Source organism: Merops nubicus, unplaced genomic scaffold (genome assembly GCF_000691845.1).
Source record: "Merops nubicus isolate BGI_N331 unplaced genomic scaffold, ASM69184v1 scaffold1385, whole genome shotgun sequence".
Classification (NCBI taxonomy): domain Eukaryota; kingdom Metazoa; phylum Chordata; class Aves; order Coraciiformes; family Meropidae; genus Merops; species Merops nubicus.
In genome coordinates this window covers 46,494-64,793 of record NW_008610007.1, presented here as the reverse complement: position 1 = coordinate 64,793, position 18,300 = coordinate 46,494, and the positions used below count along the sequence as shown (strand labels likewise).

Genomic DNA, 18,300 nt, shown 5'->3' with positions numbered 1-18,300 from the left:
TCCTGCTGGCAGACATTTTTATTACAGACATAAAACAATCTTAGGTAATCAAGTTCTCACTTATTAACATGAGGCTGCTTTTATATAAATCCTTGCACTCTGTAAAGTGTTTAAACTGGTAATTTGATCTGAAAACATTATTTATCTTCCCAGACCCTTGTGGGACCTGATGACATGTAGAAATATTTGCAGGCAGTAAGTTTGATTGTGCTGATTATTCTTCACAGATAGGTTTGATTACTAAATTGAAGTTAAAGCCAAGTTAAAAAAACAACCAGAAGCCTAGAAGAAGGTGAAAGGTTTGCAGTCATGTGGTGTGCCATCATGGGCTGTGTTTCCACAGTCTGCTAAACACCCATCTCTATGCCAAGAAATGTCCATGCCCGTGAAACAGGGCTTTCATGCAGCACTCCTGTGCTTCACTTTTCTCCATGGAAGCAGATCTGTTTCCAGTGCCACCACAGATTTGCAGATGGTAGATGAGTGACTGAAATGTGCTGAGCAAATCCAGAGGGACTCCACCATAAGCATGGATGCTTAATCTCCCATGCGGACTCCCGCAGCTGGGCCGTGGTTGCCCCTCCAGGCCCCCGGAGCTTTCTCCAGTTGAGTAGGAGAGGACCAGGCTACACACTGCTTCCTGTGGCCACAGCACATGGCCTGAGAGAGGGCCAAGGGCTTTGCCAGCAGGTCTCACAGCAGGGAAGAGCAGGGATCAAAAACTGCAGGAAGGGCTAAACCTTCTTTATGGTGTGAAGTCAGCTACAGGGAGCTGGAAGTCCTTCACTCTTTGGAAAATTAGGCTATTGCTGTCCTGAATCTCTTCACTACATTAAACTAACTGGAGACAGAGTCAAGCCCTGGCACTCCTAACAGTGTGTTCTCTCTGTGCCAGAGCTCTGAGGTGACCCCAAGTGGGAAATGCTAATTTTTCACACAGATGCCCGTGTCAGCTGTGTGCTGCTTTCCTTATTGCACACTACAGTCCTCCCCGATAGAAGTAGCTATGGGTGGGCTTTGTCCTTGGTTCCGATTTCTCTGGTTTTGTGGAAAAGAACAACAAAAGTAGGAACAAGTTTGGCTTTCAAATGGATCATCTGAAAAAGACAGGTCATTCCCATCACACAATGATATATCCATAAGCCTACAAAAGAAGCAAAAGTGGAACAGTGTGGAAGAGACAGAGACGAGAAGACTGAATGCATCAGCAGTTATCTTCAGTCTTGGGAATGCTGCCAGTAGCTTACACTGTCTGTAGCATTTATCCTAGTCCTTGGAAATCAGTTTGGCACTTGGGTTTCATCCTTATGTAGTAAAGAGGAACTGCTGCACATGACAAAGTTTCCAGTCACCACCACTGAACGCAAGACAATTTTCACAGATATTTCTCTGAAGAGCTGCTTCATCTAATTCTCTTCACATTAACTGTGTTGGTTTCATGTTTCTGTTGGCATTGCTAAAATCAGAATGTATCTGCCAAGGATATCTAGTACAGACTTCAGACTGTGCATTTTAAAAACATGCTGAGGAAGGCATACAAGTCTTATTACTAAGTCTTAGTATTTTTTTGTTCAGCACCCAGAGGCTGTAAACCACTGCCTAGGGAAGAGTAAAAATCAGCTAAGGATATGTGATACTTCACACAAATTCTGTCTGTCTGCACCCTCTTTAAGCTCAAGCAAGGGCTTTCCTGAACCTCTTGTGGTTTGTTGAAGTAATCTTCAACAGATTTCATTTCAACATAATTTTCTGTTCTCTCCCTGAACCCATACAAATATTTTGTTTCTGCATCACCTTTTCCAAGGAGTTCCATGTCAGACAACTATCTTTTGCCTGAGGAAACATCTCCAGGTTGTTCTGAATGTGATTACTGCTACCATCATTTAATGGCCTATATTCTTGTACCGGAAAAGCTGTGAAAGAGTTAATCCCTATCCCCTCATTCCAAATAATCATGATTTTTTTAGATCTCTTGTCACATACCCCCCTCAGTCATCTGTACCAAGGCTGAAAAGTCAGTCATTCCATACCATTGCTTGTTGCCCTTTTTTTATTTTTTCTGCCTTTAAGAAACACATCCTTTTAAGTCAGGCTGTCAGCTACATTCTATACTCAAGTTGTAGGTGTACAACAGACTGATAGAATGAAAATATAACAGTGTTCTCTCTTTGATCCTTTTTTTATCTTTCTAAGATTTGATTTTATGTTGTGTTTCCTTAGAGCTGTCTATCACAACCCAAAGACTTCACTCCTGAGGGGGGATGATCACCTCTGAGCACATAATTTTGTGTGGCAGGCTAGGATGGTTTATCCTCAAGTGCGTCATTTACATTTGTCTATGCTGTGAGATTACCAGGATGGGGAAGTAATCAGAAGAACATTCCTCTTGTATTATTATCCAGCAGGCCTGACAGATGATCCTGCATGTTATGTTCACAAAGTGTTTGCTTTCTGTATCCATTCATTGGTGAATGTTAAGCAGGCTGTAGGAGGCTGCTTCTGATCAGTGCATTTTTGCAAACATTGGTAACTTCTTGTACACAAGGAAGGCAGATATTGCATTTTACAAAAGCTTGAGATGACAAGACCTTTTTAAAGCTACTCGTAATGTTGATGTTCAGCAAGCATAAACACTGGATATAAAAAGCTGAGTCCTCTGAGGTGTTGAGTGCCTTTTGCAAGGTGCATATGAATTGTATGTCCTTTTGGGAATCAAGAATGCTCAGCATCCTTGTGGAGTAGTGCTGAGTACCTTTCAGGAACTGATCCCAAAATTACAAAAGTCCAAAAGCCTTTGCTTCCAGATGTTATTTCTTTTAATAAAAAATGAAAGGTGCTATTAATAAAGTCAAATCAACCCCAAAAATAGGGATGATTTAGTATGCTGACAGTCCTTTAATTATTACTGAGCACTCTTGGGTTATGTGACGGCACTGAAGCAAATAAATTCAACTACAGGAATAAAAAAGGCAATCTTCAATGAAGACATAAAGCAAAAGTAATGAAGGAATTAGATTCATTACCAGATCTCAGGAGAGTAGCCTTAGATTTCCTATAGAAGACCACTGAGAGTAATGATTTTGGTTCCTGTGCAGACTTGAAGATGTCATTTGAAAAGAGAGAACCTAAAACCCTGGCTTACCTCAAGTAATTTGGGGACTTCAATATTTTGAGTCTGAACTTACTTGTAATGCAGTTTTCCCTACCAATGGAGAAATTAAACAAGAGTCTATTGGCGTAATTAAACAAGATTTTTAAGCCCCTACAGATAGAAGAGCTGCTGCTGGTGGCAGAGAGCAGCAGTAGCCTCACTATAGTATCAGGACATCTTGAGGCCTCTCCTGGCCTCACTAGTGCCTGTGCTTTATTGTGGCTGAAATCCCATGTCTCATCTCAAACCTCAAGAGAAAAGCTCTACATTGGCACAACCCAAAATTAGAGAAAACTGAAAAACTCTCTGCCATCAGACTTTAATTAATGAAGTGCCCTTGTCTGTATTTGTGGCAGTTTATATTGTTACAGCAGTTGCACTGTTCAGGGGTTCTTGACCAGAAGAAATGTTTAGATGGTGACTCCAACTTTGTCTGAAGAAAAGAAAGGATGAGAAGGAAGGCTGGAGAAGAGCTGTCATGCAACACTCCTCTAAGCATGACTTGATTTTGATTCTTTCATTCTCTTGTCAGGTGCTGGATTCGATGGAGTGGAAGAAATTAAACGTCATCCTTTCTTTGTTACTATAGACTGGAACGTAAGTGTTTTTTTATTATTCTTTTTCTCAGCTAAATTTTTAGAGACAAACTGTCATGCTTGGCAAAACAATGGAGTGGACTCTAACACAGAGAACCCAGGAGCTAGAGCTTTTTAAGTGGGTTCTTCTCTCTCTTGTGTACACATTTGGCAGTGTTAGGTTTGTGGTTGGACTCGATGATCTTAAAGGTCTTTTCCAACCTAAATGATTCTGTGATGCTATGCATACTTTTGTTCACATACCCATAAATGAAAGAAATAGAAGGCTGCTTTCAGCATTGCCAGTTTTTTCTAACTGCTTGTCTCTGTTTTGTCTGATGGTCTGGCTTATCATGGTACTACCTGAGGTTTTTTGCAGTGTTCCGCAGAATAATTTCCACATTCAGCTCTAATAAACTTGATGTATCGATTGTTGGAGGGGGACTGGAGTGAAAATGAGCAGCTTTAAACGGAAGAATTCCTGTAATATTTCAATTGCAAAAGAAAACAGAGCCAGCAGACTGAGCTTGACAGAGTCCAGAGGGAAGCAGCCTGATGCTCTCGGTCCCTCTGTCTTTCTGCTTTTATATTCTGTATTGAAATACTTGAAAAACTATTCAGTTTGGACCTGAAAAAGGTTAAAGCTTCTCAGATTTTCAGCATCCTATTTGTTCAAAATGACTTTTTGACAAACCTGGACACGAACACTTTTCACTCTTGATCGGGACGTCTGCCAGTGCATCAGAGCTCCTGTTTGTGCCATCCTCTAAAATTTTCTAGTTTAATTTTGTCTGACCTGTGTTATGTTCTTGTTATTTAGGCTAGACCTTAGGAAGAAGTTCTTCAGTATGAAGGTGGAGAGACTCTGGAATAGATTGCTCAGAGAGGCGGGGGATGTCCCCTGCCTGGAGGTTTTCAAGGCGAGGTTGGATGACACCTTGAGCAACCTAGCCTAGTTGGGAGGCATCCCTGCCCACATCAGGGAGGCTGAATTGGACAATCTCTAGGGTCCCTTCCAACCTAAGCCATTCTATGATATCTATTTAATATTCACTCATGAATGCTCGTGTAACAGGTCACATCAATGCAGTTCACACTATAAATTCTAATAAAACAGCATGGACATGTCTGACAGAGCCATCCTCAAACAGTTGCCATGGGCTTTCCTGAAAAGCTAATTCCTCTGTGATGACACATTTTGTGGTGTCAAGGTGCCCTTTGAAGGGCCCACAGAATCATTTATGTGGGGAAAAACTCATTAATCTAATTTGAATTACATGTTGAATTGTTGGCATGACTCGTAAGTGTGTCAAGAGGTGATCAATGAAAGTGGAGTTTGGGATTTTTCTTTTTGGTCCAGCTAACTTTTAGTCCCATTACGTATGTTCTGGAATCTAGATTCTCTTTCCTCTTCTGCTTCTTACTCATCATGAGATTCTGGATAGACTTTATGAAGACATTAAGTGAAAAGAATAAAGAATCCTGAGGCTTCTGGATTTATTTATTTATTAATAAATAAATTATCTGGGTTCTTTATTTATTTTCTGTATTCCTCTGATAGCCACAGTTCTCAGCTTTGTAGTCAAAATACAGGCCAGATGCATACACTTCAATGTAATAAGGAGCACTGGAGCAGTGAGGTTTCCCATTCTTCAATAACTCATCACAGAGAAATGAAGCTCTTTATCTTGGAAAAGTTTTGAGCAAAGTCAGTTATGGACTGTGAGACTCCTCAAGACCATGTTCTTTCATTATGATTGGTGATTGTTACAAGCTCAGTTCTTTAGTGAACAATTTCATGCCTGTCCTAAGGAAATTGTACAATAGGCCTCTATAATTTGCAAAAGTTCTTATGGACAGGCTAGGGAAATATTTACTACAAAGAGGCTAGGTATGCTTGAACATGACTTGGAGCTAGAGAGGGAGGTGGATTTAATTGCCCTTTGATGTCTTATCTGGCCTCCTAACTTTGCTGCAAAGCGTAGCTGTAAAGACCCATTTTAATCCAACATAATTAGTGCTTATTGCACTCTCTTGGAGACAGATCATTATTACGCAGATCAGCTATCATCTTTGTAATATATTTGCTCATTTAATCTAATTTTACTATCACTTATGATCTTTGGAGGCTTCTGTAGTTACAGAAGCAGTGTTGTGTGCGAGCCAGCCTGGTCCAAGCTGAAGCCAGGACTTTCCCTTCTAATGATCATCCAACCAATTGCTGACATGTTCTCTGTGGACAGAAACAGAGCAGGGTCAGAGAACAGAAATGAACCAGGCACAGATGTTTAGTGCTGATGAGGAAAAGAGTCCCTGATGCCCTTGTTTTGCTCTCCCATCACGTATACAGGATCTCTCACATCAATTTGCAGGCAGTCAGCAAACAGCATTGTTGAGGCAGGACATGAATGTTGATTTATTTTGTATCTTGGTAGTATAAAGACCTCAGAAAGTAAGAGCCAAGCTCTTTTGGAGAGCTTCTGTATTACCTTGGCAGCTATGTTAGGACTACTGTGACTGGCAATATAGAAACTTCACCTGACTTGATCCTCCATCAAGAGCCCCCTTGTTATGAAGGGTCAGAATGGGTTAGGTTCTTCTGGAAACCCAATGCAAAACAGGTCTTTTTTTTAAGAAAGATTTTTCCTACAAGAACGGCATTATAACCAGAAGCAAACCACCAAGCTGCTTCATCTAATTTTACAAAGAGATTCAAACCAGAAGCAAGTTTAGCTGCGTCCTTCCAAGTTGTGTGTGGAGCCTAGATATTGCAGTAATGAAGCCATTAGAATTGCAGGCAGAAATGTATAAATCAGACCTTCATTTCAGTGTACCAGAGCTGTTCCCTCAGATTTTGGATTGGGGCTTGGTTATTACATCTGTCACTGTGGCATTTACCTGTTGGAGCAGTCACTTCCCACTTGCTTCCCATCTTTCACTGTCTTCAAGCAGACGCAGCCAGACGTAGTCTCTGTTTCAGAGGAAGGCAGCAAACCCACTGGAAACAACGCATGGAATGTAAAAAAAAAAAAGCCTTGTTAGGATGCTGCAGATGCTGCTGCCAAGCACAGCAGTGCTGATGGCATAGGACCACTGCATGCAGAGGCAATAGGTGCAATCCTGGAAAATATGAGTGTGGCCAGAGCGTGACCATCCTCCTCCTTTCATCCTTTCCCAGGTGCCATTCCCGTGTTCCAGGGTGCCATTCTTCAGCATAATCCTCCAGCCACCCTAGCTTTAACTTCTGGTATATAAGTAGCATTAAATGAGCTGTAGACAATCCGACGCAGAGACTTATGCCCAAAATTAAATTGTGGCATGAGCCAATCTCAGTAAGAGTCTTGTTTTCGTGGCTATTGTCACCCAGTAACAAACCCCTAAATTCTCACTTCCCAGTGTGAAAAATAAATGGTTTCAGCAAATATCAGTCTTACTGCTCTAAGGCATTCAGTAGGCACTGTGATGCAAATTCAGTAGATCCTTTGTTAAATGAATGGACTGTCTTTCCTGATCAAGGCTGGGGTTCACAGGACAGAGGTTAGATGTCCAGATCCTTCTGAGTTTTGCATGCTTACTACACTTGCACCCCCTTTTTTCCCCTAAGACAGGCAGGCTCAAACCAAGTTGACCTCAGATAATTTCAGTCATTGGCTCTGAGAGTGTACAGTCTGGTTCCTGATTTTTTTTTTTTTTTTTATTACTGTTTCTTCTTTCCAGGTCATGCATAAAGAATTGCTGGCTTTTCACTGAAAATGAAAAATGAAATCCCTTTTTGCAGACTACAGTCAAAGGAGTGGGCTATAAACAGTAGGTTTTGTTTAGATGACAGCCTGAATTGGAACTACAGCAAATGACATGCTAGAAAATGAACTGTCAAATACAGCCCAGGGAAGAAGTGGGAAGAAAGTGGACTCAAGTTCTATTTCTGTCAATATTAATCAGAGATCAAACTAAACAGAAAACATGAATTATTTAATTGCAGATTTTGCCAACAGCAAAAATTGATCCCCAGGTCTGAATTCTGCTAGCTTTTCTGCTATTTGCAGGCAATAACATTGCATCATTAGTCTAGGAGAGGACAAGCATTTTAAAAGGTAGTTCATCCTTTTGTCTGCTTATTGGCTTTTCCCTGACAGGTGTATGTATCAAGGGAGTTTATTCTCACACTGCAAGTGCGTCACTGTGGAGGATAGCATCTTTCTATTTCTAGAAGGTGTCTGAGGAATAATTCAATTCTTCATCAAAGAAACTCAGATGAGGAAATGACTAAATATTTTTTAATTAAGTTAAACCATTTTCTTTTTCTTGATGTTTACCAGGCACATGTGCAGGGCATTTATATCTCCAGGGTTTTTTTTTTCAGGAGTGCACTTTTATAAAGATTATGAAAAATTAACTACTTATAAATAACAAGAGACAGACACAACACAGCATTTTGTTCCTAGCCTCCCTGATATATTACTTGAGTTCCAGCTGAGGAGATGTTCAGATGAATCTCATATTGGGGATCTGGTAATGTATATTAAGAAAAGATCATTGGGACCTGGGGGAAAACTTATTTTTAAAAAAAAGTTTGTGTCCCAAATCAGAAAGGAAATTGATAGAAGCTCAGAGTTTCTCAAACTGCTGAAGAACTGTGTTGTAGTTAATTAATAGGTACTTACTAATCTGAAGGCACTGATTACCACAGTCTCAGAAGGATGAGTGGTTGATAAGTAGACAGAAGCATGGATATGTATCCAGGTGTGAATATCTAAATGAGTACTAAATCAGTACACCTTGGAGGTCATACCCCTTGTTCTCTGCATTATGCACTCCCTCTGCACAGCCACGTGTGATGTACGGTGATTCCTGATACCTGGCAGTCACATTTTTCTGTGGTAAGTCAGTGCTGTGGACATCTGAAAAAAATGGAGGCAGGATGTGGGGGCTTATTCTTTACTGGGAAAGACAGAGAAATTACATTTTCAATAAAACGTTAGGGCTAAGATTTCTCCTTTATGGGTGTGGAAGTGATGTGGAAAAAAATCCTTCAGCTTCTTATCCTCATGCAAAATAACACGAATTATCTTAAGCATCTAACCTGAAATTTAAATACTCCAGTTAACATTCACATATCCAGAACATCTTTTGAATGCCTAATAAAATGCTGCAACATAATAATTTGGATATTTAAACTGGGACAACTAGGACCTTGTTCCCATTAAAATAGGTGGTGGAACTTCCAGTGACTTCTGCATACAGAATCAGCATTACCATGATGGGATGCAAATAACTGTTTAAACTTTACCAGAAATTACACGAAAGCCTGATAGAAATGGTCAAAGACAAGATGTCAAACTTAACTTGCTATGCCATTTGGCACTGTGGTTAGTTTCTGTTGGAAGAGATCAAAGTGATCTGTCGGCCCCAAATGGTTTTGATAATTAATAATAATTTTGATAAGTAATTTTGTAAGAAATAATTGGCTAATACATTTTACCTAAAATTAGAAATATTCTTGGAAAATCCAGAAGGATCTCAAATGCTCCAGGAGATTGGTTCTCTGTGTGTGTATAAAACAATGGCTGTGATTCTTACTGTGTTCTTAGATCAGCTTGTGTCATACTGTGTTTTGCAGTCTACAGGGTGTGAGTTTTTAAAGGAGGAAGCATTCTGCCTGCAGCAAGCCTTCAAGTTTAACTGTGTTGGGCTGCCCTGGGATTCAGTGTGCTTCAGTGAATTGGCTTTGTAGTGGCTCACTCACAGAACTGGAGCCAGTGTGGGATGGGAAAGCCCACAGATGACACTGCTTTGCTTGTTCTTGTTCCTGAAAGATTTAATTTACTTATCTGATGCAAGAGCCTGGGAAAATTTGGGGGGGGGGGGGAAATGTTTTGGCAGTTTACCTTTTGCTGTTCCTAGTTGCCTGGTCAGAAAAAAAACAGTAATAATTTTTATCACAAGTGGAAAAAGAAATGAAAAAGTGAGTCATCCAGGTTGCACTCAGAGGAGGTGCCTTGCACTCAGCACAAGCAGCTTCTTTTTTCCCATCCCCTCCCAGCAAGCGAATTTGTGATTACACATCTTTAGGTGGCGTGTGACTCATGATGAATCTTGAATCCTCTCCCTGGTAGTGGAGGATGTGGGTTAGGGATTCAAAATACCAGTGTAGCTCCAACAGCACTTAAGACACTACAGATGGGGGGAGGAATTAAGAGGCCAGAGAAAATATGGTTACGATAATCAAAAGAGAGCGCAGTTCCTGAATGATGTACGACTCTAAAACGTTTTCCCAATTTTGGACCTCACAGGATGAAGCGTTCATTTAATTCAAGGAGGAAGCATGTGCTTGTGACCACATTGCTTTCTTCAGTTGTGAATTAAGACAAATAAAGGGAAGCTGAAAGCAAATAGCTTTCTCAAGGCGAAATTCTAGCAACAGAAAAACCTTCAGTAGGTGCTGAGTTCTCTTTTAAAGTTTTGTGCAGACAGAAGAAGGTATATATTTATTACTAGGTTAATACTTTTCAGTTGATGAGTGACACTTCCTGCTTAAGATTGCAACTGGCTTTTAATTATTTGGAAGACTGGCTTTCCATTGTGGCTTACAGCAATTAGTCATCTTTTTTTCTCTCAGAAGATAGGGAGCAGTTTTACGCAAACAGGAACTTTTTATGGTGAAATGGCCATTAATTATTGCAGACTCATTTCCAGCCTCACCATTCCACTTTTCCGAGGAATCATAATTCAACCGCAAACATATGCTTTATGCTAATGCTAATACTATGCTACAGAATGTCCTGCCTCAGGAACCTTTATTTATCTATGCAAAATGAAGTTCAAATTATGTTGATGCATATATATCATAGGTTTGACCACATGCTTTATATTACGGAATTTAAATCACCACAAAACCCACAGTTAAAAAGAATCTTCCTGCTTGAAAAGAGCTGGACAAGCACTCATTAATCTCAGTTAAATATTTTGAAAAATCTGCTCATTATGAAGTTGTTTCAAGAGCTAACCTGGAAATACATATTATAAACAGTCATAAAATTGAACTCTCCAACTCTTATCATGATTTGAAAGTGGATGAAAGGTTTTATTTATGCTCAGACAATGTTAATTATTTGGTGCTGACTGTGGCAACTAATTCAAACCTTTGAAACCTAAGAACAAAAACATTGCTAGAAAGGGAGTGCAGTCTCTTTGCACTGAAATGTAGGGCAGGGAATCAAACCGGAGCTCTGTTCCCCATGCTGCCATCAGCATGACGTTTGGTTTTGGCCATTTCAAGCAGTGATGATGCAAAGATCACTACAATCAATAGGACTCTTTCTATTGACCTCTGTAGGTTTTGGATCAGATCAAGACATGCTGCACCTCTGTTCATCTCCCAGAGTGTGTGTGTGCATGTGTGTACGAATGCTTTGAAAGGAATGCAGTTTCCTGAAGATCACTAAGCATGAGTTAAGAGGCCATGAAGTCCCAGGTTTATTACCATTTTTTACATTGCCTGGTAATAAAGGCAATGTATTAGCATGCATTTATGGTGACTGTTACTTATGTGATCCCTTGCATGCCCCTCACTCACCAGCCCAAACACAAACTTAGCAGTGCTCATTTGTTACGTATCTTCTTCTCTTCCTTACGTCTTTCCATGGTTTTGCTCATCTGCTGGGGCCACGTTTAGACCTTCAACATGATTCCCCACCCATCCATAGTGCTTTCTTCCTAACACCTTTTGCTGTGAATTTTGTCTAATCTTAATGGATGAGCCACTTCCATTTTACCAGATATGGCAAAAGAATAAGTCTCTTGTTTAGGTTGTGAGCACCAGGCAGCCAGGCCTGTTGCTCAGCTCAGTCTGGCAGGGTGTCAAACATATTTCTGGTTCCTGACAAACAATAAATGCTAAACCAGCCACCACTTCCCAGCAGTTCTTTGTGCTGTTTGCCATTGCTGTGCTCCTGAAGTCACCCATGCAGAGTTTCCTGGTGTGACCATGGCACGTTCCAGTCCTGCTCTTAAGACCAGTGAGATTCCAGATGCCCTAGCTGGAATATTGTGCCAACCTACAAGCTGGGGTTTTTTTTTACTAGAAACATGTGTTTATGTTCTAGGTTCCAGTGAATGAAAAATGCAGGGACCATCCAGGGCACAGGTTTCAAGCTAACCAGTCAAGCAGGAGCTACAAATATGCCCTAAAGAAAGCAGGGGAGCCTTTCTGCTGAAGGTGTACAGGTTGTGATTGATTGTGATCTCTTCTCCTTGCAGAAATTATACAGGAAAGAAATCAAGCCCCCTTTCAAGCCTGCAGTGGGACGGCCAGAAGACACCTTTCATTTTGATCCAGAGTTCACATCTCGGACCCCCACAGGTTAGTAAAGTGACATATGGGTAATACATCTTTTTGGTGAGTAAATTTATTCTTCATTCCCCTCCCCATTCCAACAGGGTCTAAAAGTCTGATCACCTGTGGGATTACTGGGTTTTCTAATATACAGGGGGAAGCAAAGACTATTTTGGGTTTCCAAGAAAAGAAGCTCATAAGCATTTCACCAGCTTCACATCAGTTTGTCTTCAGGAAGGACAGATTTCACATTTTTCATAGAAAAAATAACTAGTGATTTACTGTTTTATTACTCTTACCATTGCTTACATTACCTCAGTTTCAAAGAACTTTGCAACTCTGCAAGTTAGTATATAATTATATATTCCATAGATGTTTTCTTTAATTATGAAATCACGTAGGCTGTGGACTGTTGGACTTTGGTACGCGGTTAACAGTAATGAAGAATCATCAATTTCTCAGAGCAGTGGAGTTATGCCAACAGCAAATTTGGTCCACAGTATTTAGGAAATCCTTGAAGTGAGAATGTTGTTCCTAATAGCTTTTATTTCCCAACAGGAGAATTTCCTAACTAGTGCATTTTGTGCACTGGGTATGTATGAAGACCAAGTATAAGGTCTCAAGCTTCAACCCTCAAACTGCCCCAGGACTGTGCAGTGAGAGTAGAAGAACTGAGCTTTCACTGCAATAATGCTTGCATTATAGCACATCAGCAAGAGCTGAGATTTCCTGTAGTTTTCATTCAGGATTATCATGACCTTCAGGCTTTTTCTTAAAACTAGCCAAAACCTCTGTTAAAAGCCTGACTCAAACCTCCTTTCATGGGGTATGAAATAGTGGTATCTATTCAAAATCTTATCAGTCTTGGTTCCTAGGGTTTTTTTGGCAAGTATGTGCCAACTTTCACAAGGTATATAAATATTGCACTCTGGTTATCTGGGTCCAACTGGAACATGCACCAGTCTCCCGTACATGTTAGTCATGTTCAGATATTCCTATCCCACTGCATGGAAACATATGATCTTTGGATACCAGACATTTCACACTTTTGATTTTGCTGATGCCCAGGGTTATATTTTACACTCTACATGTTAATACTGTTGCCTGTTTCATTTTGATATCTCATGTAAGACACTGACTTAGAAGGTTTGCGTGGGGTGGTGGGTGGAGTGTGGAGGTGGCCTGCTGGAGTTCTGCTTCATGCTATTATGGGAAGTGGCCTGATCACCCCTGTCATTTCAAAATAGGTGTAATTGGAAGAGTGAATCCCTTTATACTTCTAGAGTGATAGAAAAGCCCCTGCACACTGGCAGCATATTTTGCAGCCTCTGACTGTTGACTGGTTGGGTCAACCAGAAGGGGAGGGCATCACAAGAGTGTTTAATACTGGCTTATACTGCCAGTGGAATCAAACAAAAACCTTTTTTAAATTTTGTGGGTTTTCTGTCATGACATAGGCCCCATACAACTTACCCTGTTACTGAGAATGGACCCAGACAGAAAGCATTTTAATAATTCCTATTTCATGATGGTAATGCAGTCAGTGTGTTTTAATGAAGCCATCAGAAATATATTGCCAAGGAGGGGACGCAGATCTTTCATAGATACATACAGTCATTTTGCACTCTGTCTTTATGAATGAGTTCTCTTGCCTGGAAACAGGTTTATGTAGAAGTTTTAGATCCAGTCACTTGCCAGTCCAGTAATTTGCTGTATCTCAGAAAGTTTCTTTAGCCTGGAGCTTGAACAGCTTTCTGTGGATTCCCAACCTCAGCTCTAAGTGAGCCAAAGATGTGGTCTCTGACACTGACAGTTATCTCTATGGCTGTAGTTTCACACCACTTTTTCTCAGGGATTTGTCTGAGTTGGAATTGCTTTTTCTGGCCACTTGTTTCCTAAGTCCACCACTGTGGACCCATATCTCATTTGTGCTGACTTCACCCCTCTTAGGGAGCAGGAGACTGAAGGAATTGAGGTTATAAATAGTGACCAAATAAGGATCAAACCAAGATCATTCTGGTGATCCAACTTAGATTTCAGTCCACAAATGTTTGTGTTGCTGTAAATGATGGAGCAGCATGGTGTAACCAGCAGGGATATCAGGATGGCTTTACTGCTGAGAAAAACTATGTAAAATTGTACCAGAAGTATCTACATTTCCTCCACTGCAAAATAAGGTAATAGTGTTTGCTGACCCTGGGGGAAGCATACTCAAGTAAATTACTTAAGATTTATGAAGCCTTTGAAAATTCTGTAAAGTTAGATGCTCTAGTGGGACACAGGATTATGACTTTCATAGGGGAAAGATAACCATTATACAAGATTGGTGTTTGAAAATGGGTCTAATTCAGGTATACAAAATGATCCTGGATTTATCAAGACTAGGAAAATTATTTAGGTTTCATGGTTATCAGTAAATTAACATGATTAAATAATTTGCACTTACCATAGGTGTTATAACATTTAATTCATCAGATGGGCATATCAGCTGGTGGTGATGAATACTTAATACTGAACACCAAATAATCAGTAGTTCTACAGTGTTTGGTAAAGAGATTGGCAGTGACTTCTGAAAGAACAGTTATTTTTAAACAGAGATGACCTAGCACTTATGTTTCAGAGCTAAATCACAGCTTATCTGAAGACCAGGAGTGTTCAGATTTGAATTAGTGTAATTCCTTTTTTAAAATAAACATCATTTCCTCTTAATTAATCCCTCTTGGAAAATCACTGTTGTATATATTGTTGCCATTGTAAGAAGCACCTCGTGATGCAAGAGGTCTGGTGTGATTCATGGATGTATTTGCAAGGAGAGTGCCCATCAATACACTGAGATAAACAAATAGCCCACGTCACTCTGCCAGAAGACAAGCTTCCCCACGTACTTTGCAGTGAGATCTGACTTGCTGTACTTATTTCTGACTCCTGTCAAAGCTGAGGCAGCTTTATACTGAGATACAAAATTGGCTGTAGTCTCAGTTTTGTTTATTTCTGAACAGATAAACTTTTTTTTACCATATTCTGGCTTCAGATCCTCTTTTCATTTGACCAGTAGATTTATACAGGGAATGTCCATGCAAGGAAATACATTTTTAAGTATTCTCAGGACCTCAAGCAGTTACCCAGTGTTACATGCCCTTGCCCTACACACTGATGGTTGGTGCCAGTGATGTAGGCAGGTGGGTCAGATATAAGGTCTAGCAAGGATGTATTTTTTTTACTTTAGTGACATTAGGTGTTTACATGCTTCCTACAAGGAGATAGCTTTCTAAAGGAAATTTAGCTTTGCAGTTTTGCCATAGTAGACCAGACGTTGTAGTGGAGGAATTGTGAAGGGGAGGGGAGGAAAAAAACAACCCTCAAAAAAAGAACAAATAGAAGGTGAGCAAATTTTAGTATACTAGGTTTATAATACTTAGCCGACTACCAAGTAATGGCTTGCAGTACAACTCTTCCTTGCTTATGAAAATACCTGGGAGAAAACACCCTGGGAGAAAGATTCTTTAAAGCTTTTCAGAATTTTAAGTGAAGCACAACTCTTCTTGATTTTTTCATGTTGTTTCTCTCACTGAGCAGTGGTGCAAGTGCTAGGAACTGCTCTCTAGTTACTTCATTCCAAAGGTAGAATATTTCAAGGCTTTTTGAACTTGAGCTGTTCCTACCCTGGATTTGCCATGTCAGGGGAAGAAATGGGGAGAAAAACTTCATGAAGGTTCGTTAAAACTATCCTAGTAATTTTGTTCACCTGAGGACAAGTCAACCAGTGCCTTCCCTGGAGTAGGTCCCAGATCCTAAAGGTGCTCCAGAAGATCTCTGTGAGGCCATGAACCCCTGTTGGAGCATTGTGCTTTTGCACTCACTTCTAGGCCTGTCTTCTTTGCATTCTCCTGACTCATACAACATAGCACATTACCCGGAAAGCACTTTAGCCTTTGCAATAACTGTAGTCCAGGTGTTCTGTGAAGGGCAGACAGAGCATCTTGCAGGTTTTTTCCACTCCCTGGAGAAACTCTACTAAGCCAAAGGAGTACCCTTCCTCGAGCCATCCATTTTTCTCCTAGCTTCACCATCCTGTTCCCTCTCTGTGTACTCCTGGCACAGGCCATAGAATGACCAAGTCCTATAGAAATAAACCTCTGTATCCAAGAGGAGAGAGATGCTTGCAAACAACACCCCTGCACTGTTCAGATCCAGAGGAAAGGAATGGAGATGGCACACCAAAGCCACAATATAGAGATGAATTATATTCACATGTGTGCCAGTTTATCAGGATCTGCTGTTGACTGGCAGGGATGAGTTTGTTGCAGGTGCTGTGCTATTCCTTTTGGATCTTTTCTGCAGCTCATGATGCCATTTTCTTCCTTCTCTACAGACTCCCCAGGTGTTCCTCCAAGTGCCAATGCTCACCACCTTTTCAGAGGGTTCAGCTTCGTTGCCTCTAACTTGGTGCAGGAGCCTGCACAGCAAGATGTGCACAAAATCACCGTTCACCCAATTGTGCAGGTACTGATGCTGATGTTACACTTCACATTTTATGAGCAGATACATATGTGCAGAGTGTATTTAAACTGCCTCAGCATGCTCACTGGTATTCTACAGCTAGCCAGTGTAGGTAGGAGGTGTTTACATGCAGCATGTAGGAGGTGGAAAATGAGAATTTTCTCCCAAAGGCTTTTAAGTTCACATTCGTCCACAGACTTTATAAATAGGAATCACACCTTATCACAACTGACATGAAAAGTACTTCTGAATACCTGAAACACTATCCCAATTGTGCATACAGGGCAGGTAACAAAGCTATTTCTTCAGTAGAATGCACAGTATTCCCAACAGTTCTGACTTGGATTATATGGTACAGTCTGTGTTGGCAAAGGGGCTCAGTGACTTGAGCTTTAGGCTCCCACAGACATGGAGCCCAAGTTTCTGGGTGCAAGAGGCCACCATGTTCCTGTGGCTGTTGCCCAAGAGCCAGGGTGTACTCAGATAACCCAGAGCACCTGGAGAGGGGAAGGACTCTTGCCAGACCCTTGGTTCTTTGCTGCCATTCCCCTACAACATGTTCTCCAGTTACTGTAGTTAAAACCAGAAATAAATTACTACAAATGGCTCAATACATCAGAGGAGCAGTGAATCAGGGGAAAGAACTGAGCTACTTGAAGACGCAGCAGATTTTCCCACAGGACAGTTCCTCCTCTACCCACAGCCAGAGGTATCCATGCTTCTAGAGGGGAGCCCCTGCCTGTGGTTTTCATCATTTTCATCCCTTTGTTAATAATTTACAGTGGCATATGTCATATTCTTAAAGATGCTCTTATGCAACAGTAAGTGAAATGTTAACCAGACAATTGCATCCCAGAAATGTTACATCTATTCCTGTGGTTTGCTTTTTAAAACTGTATTGAATGTTAACACAGGCATGTCATAATTGAGGAGGTTCTGTGTGAACTTTGCTAGCAAGGTTACATTTTTAGACAGAGGATCCCAGAGTGTCTTTACAGCTGCTGGTCATTTCTTGAGTTCTGGGGTGAAACTTGCAGCGAGGCCTCAAACCAGGTTTCACCATCTAACCAATCCACCTGCCCAAACATTTTCCATAAGGCATATGAACTAATGATGTCATAGTTCATGCTATACCCTTCAATTAAAAGAGTCAGGAATTTTGAAGTATTTTCCTATTGTTTTCACCAGTAATATATTTTCTTAAATTAGGTTGGCTTAAAATAGTAAGTTTTCTCTCATACAGAAATAATAATTAAATGTATCTTGGCAAGACCTCCAGTGGTCTGGAGGCACACCCCATATGTAGGGTAACTATTTTGAAGACTGTGAAGCTGTTAGTAGTTTATAAGTTATCTGGCCCCTCAGTGATTAGAAATAAATTTGTATTGTCAGATAAGTTTATATTTGTATGTGGGTTTGTGAGAGGATTTGGGCCCACAGTTTTCTGTGAATTTATAATGGGAGGTGATTTCATAAATAGTTGATAAAAATATTGCATTTCATAAATACTTTAGAAAGTCACTGCTTTTTTTTTTCTATTATTTCTGTATGGACAACTCTTACAGACTGGAAAAAGGTAAAAAGGGAAGGGATACACTTACTTCAGTAAAGAGCTTCAGATTTTTTTGACTGCAAAGGACAAGAAATCTCTGTGAAGGAGATGAGATCAAGCACTTCTTTTATTAAAACAAGGCTAGTCCTCGCTTTTACATACCCATGTCCTGATTACCTTGTTTCTT

At 40.5% G+C, this 18,300-nt stretch overlaps 1 protein-coding gene across 1 annotated transcript in view; it reads left to right on the top strand.

The window, feature by feature from the left end:
• RPS6KA2 (ribosomal protein S6 kinase, 90kDa, polypeptide 2) overlaps positions 1-18,300 on the top strand; it is a gene marked incomplete at its 5' end in the record, with an annotated part of 65,341 nt that overhangs the window by 20,009 nt on the left and 27,032 nt on the right. Inside the window, 3 exons of the mRNA XM_008940733.1 lie at positions 3,684-3,748; positions 11,986-12,088; positions 16,434-16,564. Of these exons, the coding sequence (XP_008938981.1) occupies positions 3,684-3,748; positions 11,986-12,088; positions 16,434-16,564 (299 nt within the window). The remainder of the gene's footprint in view (positions 1-3,683; positions 3,749-11,985; positions 12,089-16,433; positions 16,565-18,300) is intronic.